Source organism: Leucopleurus acutus (genome assembly GCF_964270905.1).
Source record: "Leucopleurus acutus genome assembly, chromosome: 14".
Lineage (NCBI taxonomy): Eukaryota > Metazoa > Chordata > Mammalia > Artiodactyla > Delphinidae > Leucopleurus > Leucopleurus acutus.
In genome coordinates this window covers 2,051,033-2,067,430 of record NC_139156.1, presented here as the reverse complement: position 1 = coordinate 2,067,430, position 16,398 = coordinate 2,051,033, and the positions used below count along the sequence as shown (strand labels likewise).

Here is a 16,398-nt window from a genome sequence, read left to right as displayed (position 1 = left end):
TTGCTACCCCGTTAACAGCCGGAGGATCCACGTGATCTGCCTGGAAGGGGGCTGCAGTGGGGACTCACAGCCACCTCTTGTGGCAACAGCTACGCCACGGTGACGGCGATGTTGCTAAACTCTCTCACACACACACCCAGCATCGCAGTCTCTCTGCAGGTTGGACCACAGAGCAAGGATCCAGGGGAGGACGCGGCTGACATCCTGAAGGACTGCCCACCTGGCCCACCTGGCCCACCTGGCCCACCTGGCCCACCTGGCCCACCTGGCGTTGAAAGCTCTTTGTGACGCTCGTGGGGCATCAGTACCCCAGCTCTGTGGTGACCTCATCATCACCCATCACCCCAGCCGCTGCTGCCGCATGAACCCCAGCCCAGAGCAGCGTGGATTCCTGCCTCGGGCCATCTCCCCCTAGTGCAGCAGATGACGCAGTTTCCAGAACGGTTGCTTGGAACAGCCTCAAGCTCCCCGCAGAGAGACTCTGCCTCCACTGGTGCTTTTGGGGTCTCTCCTGACCAGGGCTGCGAGGGGCAAACAGCAGCTCATGGCTGGGGCCAGCGGCACGTGAGTTAGATCACTAACCCAGGCTGCACATTCTAGGTGATGCGCAGGAGGCAGGAGGCAAAGCCGTAGACGGGGAGAGGCAACCGGAGGGGGCCGTGGGTTCTCTTATGCCTCCAGAACGGCTGAGGCCCGGTCTCGGCTGTAGTCGTTCATTTTATTTATTTATTTTTCTTTTGCGGTACGCGGGCCTCTCACTGCCGCGGCCTCTCCCGTTGCGGAGCACAGGCTCCGGACGCGCAGGCTCAGCGGCCATGGCTCACGGGCCCAGCCGCTCCGCGGCATGTGGGATCTTCCCGGACCAGGGCACGAACCCGCGTCCCCTGCATCGGCAGGCGGACTCTCAACCACTGCGCCACCAGGGGAGCCCTGTAGTCGTTCATTTTAAACGACGCTGTCATGCGCATCTGGCGTTATGCTGCGGGATCAGACGGCAGTTCATGGAGGGCGACTCGGGCTGCAGACGTCTGGTGTTCTGTGGTCAGGTGGTCAACACCTCCCCACACCCCAGGCCAGAAGCAAGCAGCTGGCTTGGCAGATGGTGCAGATGGCAGGAGAGAGCACAGGTTTCGTGCAGAGCCCCAGGGCTCCCCGGAAGCCCCTTACTGCAGCTCCCAAGGGGTGGGGAGCCAGAGCCTCCCCTCCCAGACACCTTTCCTGGTGGTTCTGGGCAGAGTGCAGCTAATGAGACATGGCCACAGGGCGACCTTCCCCCGGAGGGTGGCTGACCAGCAGCTCCTGTCAGCTTCCCGGCAGTCCGCTCAGCTGAGCTGTGCCCTCTCTGGCTGTGTCTGGACCTCTGCGCTGGTGGGGAAGCTTGTCTGAGCCGGGGCAGTGGGTGGGGATGGCCGCTCCTACCTCTGCTGTTCCCATGTCCTTCAGACCTGTCTCTACTCACAGCCCTCATCACCCCAGTTCCCTTTCTGTTCAGCTCCTCCCTTCACATTACAAGGGGATTTCTATCTCCTGAGGGACCCTGTCTGATCTGCCATGCATCTCAGAGCCCATCCCTGCAGCGCTGACGGCCACAGGCGCCCAGCCCCACCGGGTGATGGCCTGAATCTGAGTCATAGCTCTGGAACCCACAGAGGTCGCTGGCAGAGAAGGTAACCAGTTAACAATACGGGCATTAAGACCAGGGCGCACCCCAATAAAGAGAGGAGCCCTCCTTGCCCACTTCCCTCCTAATATGTGTGGCAAAAAGTGTTCTTTTTTTGGGAACTGACTGATGAGAAAAAGGGTAGGTGTGGAGGAGGTGCCACTGTGAGCTGGGGACAAAGACAGCGCATCCGACAGTGACTCCGTGAACCTGAACTCTATGGACAGATGCTCAATAATTACAGAATGCAATTAATTAGCTGGAGTTCTACCAAGTATGGTTCCACCCGGAGCTCGTAATTTGAAAAGCAAGATTTCTATTTGAGTAGTGCTTTCACAGCCCTTACGTGCAATCGTAAATGTTTGTATGAATCTTTCCAAATAGAGTATCTTTAGCTGAAACACAGTTTTGTTGCTTAAGATTGTGTTGGAAGTCTAAGCCACGAAAATACACTGGTTTAAAATATTTATTAATTCAAAAAAATTTTTAATTTTTTATACAAAGATGGTGAGAAAAATCTCATGCAAACTCTGGGCATACAAGAAAATAACTTAAATATTAATAGGATGATTTTGTACAAAATAATTCTTTTTTAAGTAGGACCTCCCACAGAAAGCACAACCCCCTTCTCCAGGCCCGATGTCCCCGGAGGGGGCTGGGGCGATCGCCCTTTGACCTGTAGGTGGTCCACGGTCCATGTGTCCAACGGTCACAGGTGTCACTATGATGATGAACAGCCTATACACTACTACTCAGAAAACTAGACCCGGGGACCCGAGCCGGGACGTCCCAACACCACAGAACTCCTGAAGGATGGAAGGAACTCATGAAGATTTTCAGAAAAGTTTCAGATAATCAGCTCGACTCATGAAAACACCTTGAGATGGTTAGAGATGGTGTCTGTTTCTGCTGAGGTACAAACCCGCAGCAGATTTAGAATCTGTCTATATTACAAGTCATTTGCATAATTAAAGCAATGAAGGGAGCAACATATCATGGCAATTAGAAATGCATCAAACTCGGAAAGTTGTACCAAAGAGAGCTTCAATATGAAACAATAACCCTCTGAGAACGAAGCCCACGGCCCCTGGGGCTCCCGACCTGGCTGCGTGGGCACCCGTCCGCCCAGCCCCTGCCACGCCCAGCCTGATGGCATCTGCACACACTCATCTCATTTTCCGCAGCCTGAGTCTGTTTTCCTTGTCCCGTTTCTTGAGAATAAGGATGAACTGGTTGAAAAAATGCTCCTGGTCCTTCCGTTTTTGGACAAGTCGAAACCTCTGATCCCGGCCGTACTTCTCAGCAAACTCCTTAAATGTGGTCCTGAAAGACCAAAAGCACCCTGTGACCCCTTCCTGGAGAAGAGCGGGTCCTGGTGCTCTGAGTACCTCCTGCCTGAGCTCAGGGTGGCGAGCTCCCTCTTCCAGACCTGGGAGCAAGACCCTTGGCAGGAGGACGGGCAGAAGAAAGAGCGCTGGGCCTCCGACACCACCTGCCTGCTCCCTTCACGGGCTGTTATTCCCCACTCGGCCCGGCAGGGGCCTGAGCCACGTAACTCACACACTTGCCCATCTCTGCATCCAAGCGGTCCGTGGGCGTGAGCCTGGCCTCACCTGCCTCCTGGGCCTGGTGTCACTCCGAGCTTCTCGCTCCCCGCCCCCGTCCCGGCTCCGGCCGCACAGGTCTTCTGTCCGCTACCTCACTGTGCTGCAACTTGCCGTGGTCTTTGCCTATGCGGTTCCCTCTGCCTGGCACACCCTTCCCTCGTTTCTTCACTCACCATGTGAAGCCCTCTCCTCATTAGATGTCAGGACCAGCCTGTCTTCCTCAGGGAAACTCGTCCTATCTACGGGTCAGAGAACTGGGCATCATCTTGATGCGCCTCAGCTGCAATGTTACTCGCCTCTCCCTGCTCGAGGAGAAGTGTGTCACCTGCTTTGTTTTCTGTGGAGCATCTCGAATGTCTAAGCCCAGTGCCGGCGTGTGCTCAGCACCCAGATACTGACTGAATCCATGACTGCCAGGCCAGGGAGTCCCCCGTAAGAGACTCAGTGGCACCAGCCAGGCCAGGCCAGAGCGGGTGGGGCAGCTCAAAGGGCAGAAGGAGTGGACGTGGCTTTGCAGACAAATGGGACCTTTGCCAGCAGCAGCTCCCCATGGCTTCCTCTTCTCCCAGGCCGGAGCTTGAAGCCGGTGGTTGGGGCGGCTCCAGGCGGTGGGGCGGGGGCGGGAGGGGAGAGCGGAGGAGCCGGTTCCTGCAGACGCTTCCGCCTGCCTTCTGCTTGCAGAGAGCTGGGCTGGAGCTGCAGGAGGGGCCCTGGGTGAGCAGAAACGTGCTCGCCCTGTGCCCGGGGAGGCCCCTTGCTCCTCCTATTTCTCTTTGTGGAGAAATGTATATTTCACTGCAGACATTTAATTGTTGCATTAAATTATTATAACTTAATGGTTCTTTCTTTATACGTGAATAACAAGATTATACTGACATGGCTGTTAGGAGACAAGATGAATAATTAGTAGACCCATCCTCACTGCTGTCACTAAACGATGAGTCTCATTCCTTCCTCACCAAGCACTGCTGTCCTCCCTGCACACCCCGGGATTCCGCGTGCCAGACGCTTCCCGAGGAGAGAAAACTCTTCTCTCCGGTTTTCAACTTTCTCCGTTCGTTCTTTCCTTCTTTCCTCCCTCCCTCCCTCCCTTCCTTCCATGATTTCACAATTGCCATGAGGTGTGACTAACACACACTTATTTGAGCTTCCATCACTGACCTTCTTGGGAAAAGTAAGATGCTGAGAGACACGGGGGGCTTGTTATTTTGGTCGCGTGTCTAGGGGGAGCCCGAGCGTCTTCAATCAGGGGCTGGGCGGAGCCCCTTCTAGAGAGGCCCTATTCTGGGCACCTCTAAACAGAAGTATCCCTGAAAAGAAAAAAGAAAACTCCGACCCTTTAGCCGTGCCCACGGGGACAGCCTGGCTTACTGCTGACCCTGGTGGACCGTCCAGTGAACCTGGGGAAGTCCTCTGAGTCACCTGCACCGCGTCTCCCTTTCCCCTGGGGACGTGGCCACCCGCAGTTGAAGGAGGTGGCCGCTGTGGCCAGAGCACCAGTCCGCCAGCCCACGGGGAGGTCCCCGGAGGCTCCTCTCCCCTCTCCAAGACCCCGAGAGCTGGGCAGGGCTGGGATCTGGCCCTGGACTATCCCCACGGCTAGGATCACAGCCCGGATGACTGGAGGCGGGGCTGAGGGTACTCAGGACGCCTGCGCTGAGCCCGCTGGCGACCAGTGGACGCCTGCGAAATGGCGGGAAGAGAATGTAAAGAAGACCTGAAGAGGGTTGTGAAATGTCGCAGAATTAGCTACGTTTGAAATAAAAACTAGTTTTATAATTATAAAAGCAATATATGCCCAGTGTACATTTCTAACAAATGGCAGGCAATCAAATCTAACTTCAAAGAAGAGTAACTTCACTTCTACCGCTGACTTTGCTTCTCTGTGTGCGTAATCGTCTTCGTAATTGCTGAATACATTCTGAACATTTCTCCTTTGCCTTCATAACATATTCATGGGAGGGGGACTAGGTTGGCTCTGGTTAACATTTTACCAATGGATGGACACAGACAGCACCAGTGGTAATGATGGGAGCTCTCCAGGACCTGCCATGAAGCCCCACACACCATCTTCCTAGTGGCCCGGGGGGCAGGGCAGCTACACCCCCTCAGATCAAGACACCTGAGCTGTGAAGGTCCAGTGCCTGACCCTGCAGCGGGGGCCAAGGATGGGCGGGGCTGCTGTGCACTGAGGCAGGGGCTCTGGATCCAACTCCCCCCTCCCACCCAGGGTCACCAGCTGGGGGGACAGGGCAAAGCCATGGCTAGACCCAGAGTTCTCACAGAAAATCACAATTTACAAATCGTTAGGCCCACATTTGCTTTCCGAGGTTAGCATTTGGTGATGGGGACGATTCATGTGAATTTTTTTCCCATTCAGAAAGTATCTATCCTTTAAATAGTCGAAGAAGTTTTCTGAGGCCTATGTAACCAACACTAAATTATATTATCCAATTATTGGCCAATGAATTAACCAATTGTTGATCAACATGTAGATGCCTACATCTGCATGGAAGGCAAACATCAATTAATGTTCATTTAAATATGATTTATGCATTATTATTAAAAATGCATGATGTCAGCCTTATTATTAAAAATCATAATGTGTAAATGTCCATTTAAAAATAATGTCCCAATTTAAAATAAAAATACATCAAAATCAACCATTTTTCGCTCTTAAAAATTATACTTGTATAATTAAGTAGTTCTTGTGCATTAATTTTTAAATGTCAATTAAAGTTAATTTTAAAGTCGAGTTCAGCTTATGTATTCTTCTAGTTTCTAACATCGTTTTCATATTAGTTTGTTGTATTTCATGGGAATAATGCCTGAGTATCTTAGGTGAGGTTGACAGCCAAGTTCACTCAGGCCCTTTGCTGGTGTGGAACGTCTTCACTTCACACTCTGGACAGCTGCCCAGGCGTGTGGAACCCAGGGGCTGGTGGGGTTTATTTCGCTGTTGCTGTGTATCGTTTGTTTTGCATTTGTACCCCTCCATCATTAGATCAGGGGAATCAGGCCCCATCTCACGAGGGCTGACCTATTGATGAGTTATTTTGGCCTTAGAGTCAGGGCTGCTGACCTGTGGAAAACCACCACGTAAGCTGGACAGAGCTGCTGGGGTGCCTTTGGCTAGCAAGCAGGGCTGGGAGGTTTGCTCACGGCCGGCACAGGGGAGAAGGGCTTACCTCTCCAAAATTACATGTTTGATGTCTATGGAACATAGGTCACACGATTTAACCCAAACTGACTTTAAAAGACCCCTTACAAAATTTGGTAAATTCCCAGCCCCAGAAATCGCCTGGCCTTAACTCACTTTCCATACCTGGGTGAGACTTTAGATTCCTCTAGAAGTTTTCTGAATTCTTCTTTGGCCAGCAGCAATTTGCTTTTCTTTTCCTTGTATTCTTCTTTTATTCTTGTCTTGACAAACTGTTCAAATATCTTAAGACACACACAAAACAGAACTATTACAAGAATGCGTATCGGAAATGAACTCCTGCGCTTCAAACACCACACAAAACACAGCAAGAATCTGAGATAAGCCTGTCTTTTTCACAGTTGCTGGAGCTACAAACCAGAGCCTTTAATCTGGCCTCTCCGTGAAAGCAAGTGTCTGGACAATTACACCTGCTCTCCCACGAGGCCAGTGCGCTTCTCCACGTCCAGACACCATCTGGGGGCCAAACGCTGAATCAGCCTGCTTGGAGATCCTGGGTATGAGTGGGCGGCCCTCTCTAGAGGTGTGGCGGGAGCAGTGGACAGTTGGGAAATCCCAGCTCCAGCGCTCCGATATTTCTTGTTTTGGAACCTCTTGAGCACCACTTACCTGCACGCACTGTCTCACCGACTTTCACATCCTGGCCAGCGGTACCATGACACGTGAGAGTCTGTACTTTGTTCTAGTAATCCCTGTGGCAATGTAACTGGCATTTGAGTCTCCAAAATGACTTTGAACTTGTGAAAAGAAAGTCAACCCAGCATCTCTGGTTTCCCACACTCTACTCTTCAAGAAGACCCACTTGTGAACAAGGGTCTGGTTCCCCAGGGGCTCCTGTGGGCAAGGTGAGCCTCTCCTTGGTGTCATGGAAACACCCAGTGAGGAGACCCGACCACTGGGCACTGCACTCCCTCTCCCCAGCTCGATGAGAATGGGCTTTGAAGGCTACCTCCACAGGAAAACCAGACCCTTAGCCCACAGGACATGGATATTGTCTGGTCGGCAAATCCATCCAAGACCCTGGGAAGGCTTCTCTCGGGTACTGGCAGCCGACATGACAAAATGCCACCAGGGAACCATCCTTCGCAGTAGACCATAAAGTGAGCCTCCCTTGATTGGATTAAGACCACTCATTGCTCTAATATCAGAAAATTGTCATTTGTAGACTAAAGCCAAAGGGAGGTGGACACAGCTGTTTCATTCCCAAAGCTCTCCAAGCCTCGAAAACGTTGAAAGGAGAATAAACTGGAGAAAATGTAGATGTGTGTACGAACGCAGATAAGAAGATCAACAAAAAGCCCACATCTGATCCTATGAGGCCAATGAATAGCAATTCTGTACCAACCCAATCGGTGGCCACTGCAGATACTGGAATCTGACGAAGAGCTCAGGGAATCTCCCGCCCTCCTGCTGAGGACGTGGAACCAGGCGGTGGCGACTTGGCCGAAACCCCATCACTCCCCTGCAGAACGGGTGTCCCGGCTCTGCCTGACGGTTTCAGATTCCATTTCGGTCATGGCCAGCCTTTACAGGAGTATAAATACAAAATGCTACTCGCCTCCTGAAGAATCATCAGCAAAATGAAATATTCAGGAACAGGCCTTAGATGGAGAGCGTGCGTATATTTAAGTAAGAATATGGTTGGCCTATTTCACCTTCAAGGCAAGCGGTCATGTAAACTCTCCAGTTCTTTTATAATTTAAGCTCATAAAGAAGGTAAATGCAGGGTTATTATGCAAATAAAAGCGCGTGGGTCCATCATTAGTCAGAGTTTTGCTCTATTAATTTTAAATCTGGATAGAAACCCTGGCTGGTGGTGGGGTCAGAGCTGGTGAGAAAGGCCTCCTTCTCTCTCTGCCTGGAATCATTTATCCCTCTAATCAGACTTGCTCTATCCTCTGCCTTTGCTCTGCTGCTTTATTTATGCCGCTATAATTTAATGTAACAGTTTTTTTTCCCCTCCTCTTTAACAAATTATACCAGTTTTATTCAAAATGGGGCATGACTTTTTAAAAGAGAGACCATTGGCCATTATCTCGTCATGGCGTGTTCCAGTGAAATAAGATGGAACACTCTGTGTTACCATAGAAACAGGTCTGACGAGCGCTCCCAGGACCCCTACTCTCTACTTCGGCTCAGTCTCATCTCCTCTGCAGACCCCGTGGAAGGATGGACGCAGTGCACACACCATGAGCCTCGGCTTTTCCCACGAACACTGTGTGACAGTAGGTCCCACACAGAGTCCATGCCTGGCGCTTGCCAGCCCAATTTATTCATAAATAGGACTGTGTTTTCTGAATGGGGCCCAAATACTGTTTCCTTCATCAGTTCAGCTTCAGCCCCGTGCCTCTTAGAAACCACAACACTGTCGATTTGCTGGGGTGGGGTTTCCCTTACGATGCAGGTATTTAATCTGAGGCCTCTCTGGTGCTGAAGTGTTTCAGCTACGGGGAGCCTGCTTCCTCCTCCTGGTGGGGCTCTGGGACCACGCTGTGGTATGAGCACAGGCCTGATGTTTCCTCTGCACGATTTCCCAGGGACGTCTGAGGGCCCCCCACCAAACGGCGGGCTCTGGCTGTGAGCTGACCTTCTAGTCTGATCTGTCTGCCCCGAGAGCACCCTGGCAGTCACAGCCCCTCTCGGTCAGCGCCTGTCTCTCTCACCAGGGCTGTGGGAGTCCAGCCGCCCTGCTCCCGTGGGTGAGTCTTGTGCCATGACCACCCCCCAGACACCCGGAGGGCAGGAGACCCTGCCCTGCCCAAGAGCCTGGTCCATTCCAGGCAAACAGCGCCCTGAGCTCCCTGACGTCTGAGAGACGGGGCCTAAGCACTGAATCATCAGCTCGGCTTTTCTCGGGGGTGTGGTGGGAAGGGTCTTACTTCTTCACTTCTTCAGCTTCCTTTAAACCATCCATGGACTAGAGATGAAGAGCGTTGATCACGACAGTCAGCGACAGAGTCTACAGCTGTGCTGACCTTTATCTGTTACGGTTTAAAGTGATCTTGTCACCAAAATAAACGGGCTTCTCTCTGGTCACAGCTGGAGAGCTGAACTGTGTGATTTGTAACAGGCCAACAAAAGGGTGAGATATTACCAATGATTAAAATCACCGAGTTTCCTCGGCTGTGGGGAAAACAGATATAAAACACCCAAACACAAAGCGAGGCCCCGCCCGCCTGGCCTGCGTGCAGCCCCTTGGTCTACACCTAAGGGAATTTCACGAGTTGATGACAGAATTGAAAATAAATTGCACTTTCCAGCCTCCTGGCCCGGGCTTTCCCAGACGCTACTGTCTGAATCAGACGGATGCCGCCAGGGCCGCGACATCGGAGGCGAGATGACCCTCGTGGGCTTGTGTCTCCAGGGATGGCGCCTGGTCACCCACTTTCCACATGTATCTGCTCTGCACTCAGAGGGCAGAGGGAGGGAGATGCGTGATTGGGGCGGGAACACAGATGCAGACGCAGAATCTGGATCCTTCTGGAATTTATCTCGGGGCCCTTGTTGGATGTGCTCCAGGAGCCACCAGATCCTGGCAGGGTGTGAAAGCTCAGGTGTCCCCACCGGTCAGCACAGCCCGTCCCTCTGTCTGTCTGCTTAATCCGGGAGACAGTTCTGGCTCCGTGACTTGACTTCTCAACAAGCCAGGGCGGACCCCTGTCAAGTGTCCATTTAAAGTGACCTCCGGGCCAGCTATCTCTAATCCATTCTTGCTTTTCTGGGGACCCACTTTCTAGAAAAGTCCATCCTTTGCTTTTGCTACTGTTGTTCCCTGGACCCTCTCCTATTTCACTTTTATTATATCAGATCTTAAGTCTTTTTAATACAGTCACCCAGGATGTGGTCAATGTTCCCCAAAGCTGAGTTTTCACCTCTGTGTTTGTCTCATGGGGTCGTGACCAGGCGGCTCGCCAAGAGCAGGCGCCGGGGTAGCCTCCTGCCGCACCCGTAGCTCTTCCCGTTCACAAGCTCACAGGCCAGCAGTCGATTCTCATGGCTTCCCCACTGACACGGCAAAGGTGACAGGCACCTGCTCGTCCGCAGAGCTCTCAGGACGGAGCAGCACTTTAACTCTGCGTCCTCGAGTCCGTCACCACACCTCCTACCACCTTACCTGTTTCCGCTCCTCGGAATTTAGCAGGAGATAGCGCGGATCAAACACGATTTTATGTAATTCCTTCTCCCAGGTAGAAAACGCTGACACCTGAAGAAAGATAGTCAATAGAGCTGCTTTTAGCATCTCATGCTGAGCCTGGAGTCACACTGAAATGATCAATGGTGAGACACGGCACTAAGGAACCAGGGGTTGAGGGATGTGGCATCGTTTAGAAGTGTTCAACTTGTCAAACTTCTAAGAAAATCAATATTTAGAGCATTTGAAAATCGAATTTCTAGACTCATGACACTATTTCCTCCCTGGATATCTTCCAGAGCCATGCGTCCTGATCTAAAACCCCAACGACGCCTGTGAAGCTGGGACATTCTGAAATGCCACATTGTGAAAGGACGTATTTGTAGAACTTTTCAGGACACCGCAGGTCGTAACAGAGGACAGCGTTTTAGAAATAATCAGAGTTTGGCACAATTTCAATTGATTTTTAATCAACATTTAAACCTTTTTTAGGTAGGTCACCTTTATAAACAAACTACCCTACTTTCTAACAGTTTTAGATTTATAGAAAATTTTCGAAACTATTATGAAGCTACCGTCTACCCCATACCCAGTTTCCTATATTGCTGACATCTTAATGTTAGTATGCTACGTGTGTCTACACTGTTATTGACAGGAGTCCACACCTTACTCAGGTTTCTTTAGTTTTTGCCTAATGTTTTTTCTGTCCCAGGATTCCACGCAGGACACCACATCACTCATGTCTCCTCGGGCTCCTCTGGGCAGTACAGTTTCTCACTCTCCTTGGTCTCGATGACCTTGATAGTTCTGAGGAGTACTGGTCAGGTATTTTGTGACATGTACCTCTGCTGGGATTTGTCTCCGTTTTTCTCTTGGTTCGACCAGGGCTGTGGGTTTGGGGAGGAAGACCCCAGAAAACGTGCCCTTCTTGTCACATCCTATCAGGTCCATACTGTCAATGTAACTTATCAGAGCTGACGTTGACCTTGACTGACCAGCTGAGGTCTTTCCTCTATGAATTTATTCTTTTTCCCCTATCCCATGCTGTCCTCCTTGGAGGGAAGTCACAATGTATAGCCCACACTTAAGGGGTCCGGCTCCACCTCCTGAGATGGGAGTATCTGTATAAGCTCCTTGGCATTCTTCTGGATGGGATATTTGTCCATTCTCTCCCATTTACTTATTTGTTCAATCATTTGTTTATATCAATATGACTCATGGATATTTATTTCATACTTTGGGTTATCATCTAACATGATTATCGTTCTGCTCCTGGTTTGGCTGTTGTGGTTGGCTCCTGTGTCCTTGGGACGTACCCCATCATTTTGTTTTCTGGGCCCTTCAAGATGCGCCAGGGTCATCTCATATCGCTCCTACCTTGGCCCTAGAATCAGCATTCTCCAAGAAGCCCTGGTCCCTCTTATTGGAGACCTGGGTGCCGGGTGAGCTCACTGCTGCTGGGATGTTGTTGATCCAGACTCTCTCAGCTGATGGAGCAGTGAAACATTTAAGTCATCCAAAAATAATTTATTCATTTAAAAGCATTGACCAAATATTGACTGTGCCTTAGGCCCCATGCTGGGTGCTGAGGGTTCAGAGAAAATAAATCAAGGCCACTGACATAAGGAGGCCCACGGTCCAGGGTGAGGCAGAAAAGCTGTAACTCAGGATCTCCTGGGGGGCATTAGCCTCCTTCCAGAGACATGCCCAGGAGCCAAGGGGACACAGAGAAGGGCCTGGGGAGAAGTTGTCTCGAATAATGACTGTGCTGGAACTGGGCCCATGAAGGGCCTGGGAGGTGTTCAGGAGGAAGTGTCTGTGGAGCGAAGGCCAGGCTCCAGGAACTGTGGGGAATGTGGGGATTACAAGGGTGGAACATGGTTGGGATGAAGGAGGCTATGAGGGGCTGGGAAGAAGCAGGAGAGACGGGCAGAGCAGATGTGCGGGACACTCCCAGACCTACTTAGGAACTAGGGCCTTGTCTGGAGAGCAACGGGAGAAGAAGAGCCAGACGTGATGTGTATCTAGGAGCCGGGGCGGGGGGGGGGCTCCCGGGACGTGGGGAGGTGAAGCCCATGGGCAGTTTACAAAACCAAGACCCCTTCACATTCTTACTTTGAGCAGGTTAGAGTATTTCTGGTAGAGATATTATTTCAATAGGAATTGTGCTTTGCTTTGTACATCGTAACATAATGATTTTTCAAACTTGACAACTCCTATCTTCAGTAATAAAAAGGAAAGCCCTTTTTAATACTCATGAGCTCTTCTATCAGGCAGGGTGACCCAAGCTCCACCCAGGGACTTTTTTCAGTTGACTAAAAACGTGGTGAAATTTTGACACGTTACAGGGATTGGGGGTAGGGGCTCTGGAAAAGCATCAGGGTAGAATGATTCCTCTGTTTTTCGAGAGCTGACACTTGACCACGTGAGCATTAGGGTGGATTTGGAGAGAAGGAATGGCCAACTTCAATACAGACCAATCAGATGGGCATCTATCCACCATGTAGAGACCTGTAAACCCCTCCAAGGTCCTAGTTTTGTAAGGAAGGCCAACAATTGTTAAGAATTGGCGTCACATAACTGATGCCACCAGTTTGTTGAGAAGTTTTGGAGTTCTAGATGTATAATAAACTATATTTTTAAAAAATAATATATTGTCCTTGCCTCCAGAGGAATTTACAATCTGTATACAAGGCAAGATGAGCTGTCTCCCCAGTGACTGTAATTTGTGATAAAACAGACGTCGTCGCATAACCTGACAGCCACACTAACAGATGCTCTTGAAGTTCAGAGGAGGGTGGCAGTTCTGGACAAGGGGCAGCCGGGCTTGGGACCTGCGACAGAGGCTGGAGCAGAAGGGAAGTCTGGACAGTTGAGTGTGAAACAGGGCCCATCACTGCCTGCGGGTGGACACAGCCTTGTCTGTGAGACAGACTCTTCCCAAAGAAGGACCCCGATGACTGTCATTCCCTCAACTGTGAGACTCACTCTTGATGGAAGCCCAGCCTCCCTGGACCTGTGTCCCCACGGTCACGTTGTCTGGTAGGTTCATTCCATGGGGCAGGGGCTGAGGCCTCCCCTTTCTTGCTGGAGGCCTGTGGGGAGCCTTTCTCCACTCCCAGGGGTCCCCAAGTTCTCCACGGTGGGCCCTCCACAATAGGCTGGCTTCCTTAAAGCCAGTGGGAGAATCTCTATATATGATACCCAATCTTACATAACATGGTGTCACACCGACATGGGGGTGGCCCCCCCATCCTATTTGGAGTCCTGCCCACTCTCAAGAGAGGGGGTTATTCAAGATGTGTGCCCCGGGGTGGGAGTCTTGGGGCCACCCTAGAACTCTGCCCACACAGCAGGTCCCCAAGACAAATGCATGTTCTTGCCTCTAACTTGGCCTTCGTTTCTCAACAGTGATCTCCATCCCTTGTCTGCCCCACAGTCCTTTGAATCTTTGACATTTTACATGTGATTTGGTCCAGGATCGTGGAATTCTTCAGCCAGTTTTAGACCCTTTCCTGCAGAAGTCCCGTCCTTCCCTGCAGCCTGACCGTGTTGTGTAGTGCTTCCATCTCCCTTCCTGGGCCGTGTTCTGTGATGTATACATCATTTCCTGACACTTGGCAACCTATTCCATCTCAGGGTGCTGACACCAGGTGGCTCTGTGCCGTGGGCGAAGGTCAGCAGTAACTGTCTTGGTGAGAGTGTGTTTGGACACTGTCCCGGCCCACACCGCTGGCCTCTGGTTAACACTCATGCTTTATTTAACTCCCCTCTGGAACATCACCCCCATGGGCTGGGAATCGGGACACATGGGCAGCGGGTCCCTTGAGCTGTACTGGAGGCCAGCCTCCTGCAGTCCTGTGCTTCTCCCGCCGGCAGACTCCCCTCTGAGTCATCCTCGGTTGTCTGAATTGTGTTCCCTGCCATTTCTACAACAGAAGACACCAGAGCTGGTGGTCTGAAACACAGGCACAGAGAAGGAGCCTCAGAGTGGACCGGCCAGGGCGCAGTTCCCAAACCTGGACAGATGCCGCCATAAAGTGGAAACTGTCAGCAGGCGTCCGCCCCCGGCATTGGTCCGAGGCTGCCGCCTGGCTGGCTGACACGTGGGCATCCCCTGTGGCACTGTCTGCACCTACAGGTGTCACTGCTGGAGGCATGACAGTTCCAGCGAGGCTGGAGATCAAAGGGGAGACACGGGTACCCTCTCTGCGGCCACACACACCAGGTCCTTCCTGTCATAGCTGTTCTCAAGGTTCTCCCAGAAAAATAACCTTGTTTTAAAACCCCAAAGAATCGTGCCAGCACAAGTAGCAAAATGACAACGTCATCCTTGTCGCCCTTGGGGGTGGTCATCTCCTGCCTGGACGACCACAGTGGCCTCCCGACGGCTCCCCCCCCAAGCATCATTTTCCCTTGACCCGCAGCCCCCATCTTTCCAAGAGCCCTCAGACCAATGGGTCGGCCACTCGGCCAGCACCGAGGCCTCTCGGGTCTGGCCCCAGCTGTCCACCCAGCGTCCTGTCCAGCTGAGCGGCCCTGAGCGACCCCCACCAGCGAGGGTCCCACGCCGGGTGGCTGACCCCTCCACCCCCTCCACCTGCGGGGCACGGCAGGGTGACGTCCCCTCGGAAGCCACCATGAGATGACCCTTCCCCGGATGACACCGCCTCCAACCTCAGCCCCACCTTCACGGAAACCTCTCCGAAGGCCAAGGAGTGGGTCCTGCATTGCTCCTGGGGAAAGGGACTCCGTTAAGTAACGTGGTCTGAGAGCGTTGGGTTAAGGCTAAAAAGCGAGATAATAACGCAAGTCCCGTGGGTGCCATGGGGCCATGGCCGTCCCCTCGGGGTCCTGCCCCCAGGCTGGGCACCCAAAGGAGGCAGGCATGCTTTGTCTCCGAAACCAAAGGCAGTTTTGAGTGCTTGTCAACCCTTGGGTCACAGAAAAGGCCAGGAGCCGAAGGAAGAGAGGAAGGCACCCGTCTGCCTGTCTGTCTGCCTGCACGTGCTGGTCGGACCCTTGGCTGGCATCCTCTCTCCCCTTCCTATCACCTCTGGTCTCTCCTGGTCTCAGGGAAACGGACCAAGGCCTCAGCCAGGAGGTATGAAGGCCTCTCTCACCTGGGAAGGGGAGAAGCAGGTGCGGGAGTTCTGAGGGGGCACAAGGCCACTGGGTGGGACCTGACATGCTGAGCCATGCAGGAGGCCCAGTGGCCCCTGAAGACGGTCCCTGAATCTCCCTCCAGCCTGAGCCTACTGCCCTCTGCTTGCAGGGGCCGGAGACTGTGGCCACAGCCCCTCCGTGCATTTGCCCAAGTTTGCCCTCCTGGCTTCTCTACCTCCAGCCCCTACCTGCGCCCCAACACCACCTCCCTCCGTCGGTGCTCACCTCACCCCTCCCGAGCCCAGACCCCCTCCCTGCCCACTAGCTCTCCCTGCGGGGCCACCCTCCTGAGCGCCAGACCCTGCCGCCCTGACACTGCGGGTCACGTGTGAGGATGTGCGCAGCATCCTCTGATCCTCTGCTCTGTCCTCCACGCCGCCCGTAGGCTCCGCTGATGACAGATGGCGTGTTGCTTGTAATTAGCACTCACGCCATTACCCTCTTTATCCGATTTCCTGGAAGGCACAGCTGTGTCTTCTATTTCTGGTTCTGGAGCTCCTGACAATTAAAGTGGCCTGAGGTGGACACAGCACAGGACGAAGTGAGCAGACCGTGCTCCTGGCTCATCCTGGACAGGAGGCGGTGTCATCTCCACAATCATCTAGAAGCAGCC

General features: G+C 52.4%; 1 protein-coding gene across 1 annotated transcript in view; it reads right to left on the bottom strand.

The window, feature by feature from the left end:
* Positions 1 to 2,826: 2,826 nt before the first annotated feature.
* TCERG1L (transcription elongation regulator 1 like) overlaps positions 2,827 to 16,398 on the bottom strand; it is a gene marked incomplete at both ends in the record, with an annotated part of 194,151 nt that continues 180,579 nt past the window's right edge. The window contains 3 exons of the mRNA XM_082854101.1: positions 2,827 to 2,983; positions 6,593 to 6,711; positions 10,602 to 10,691. Of these exons, the coding sequence (XP_082710227.1) occupies positions 2,827 to 2,983; positions 6,593 to 6,711; positions 10,602 to 10,691 (366 nt within the window). The remainder of the gene's footprint in view (positions 2,984 to 6,592; positions 6,712 to 10,601; positions 10,692 to 16,398) is intronic.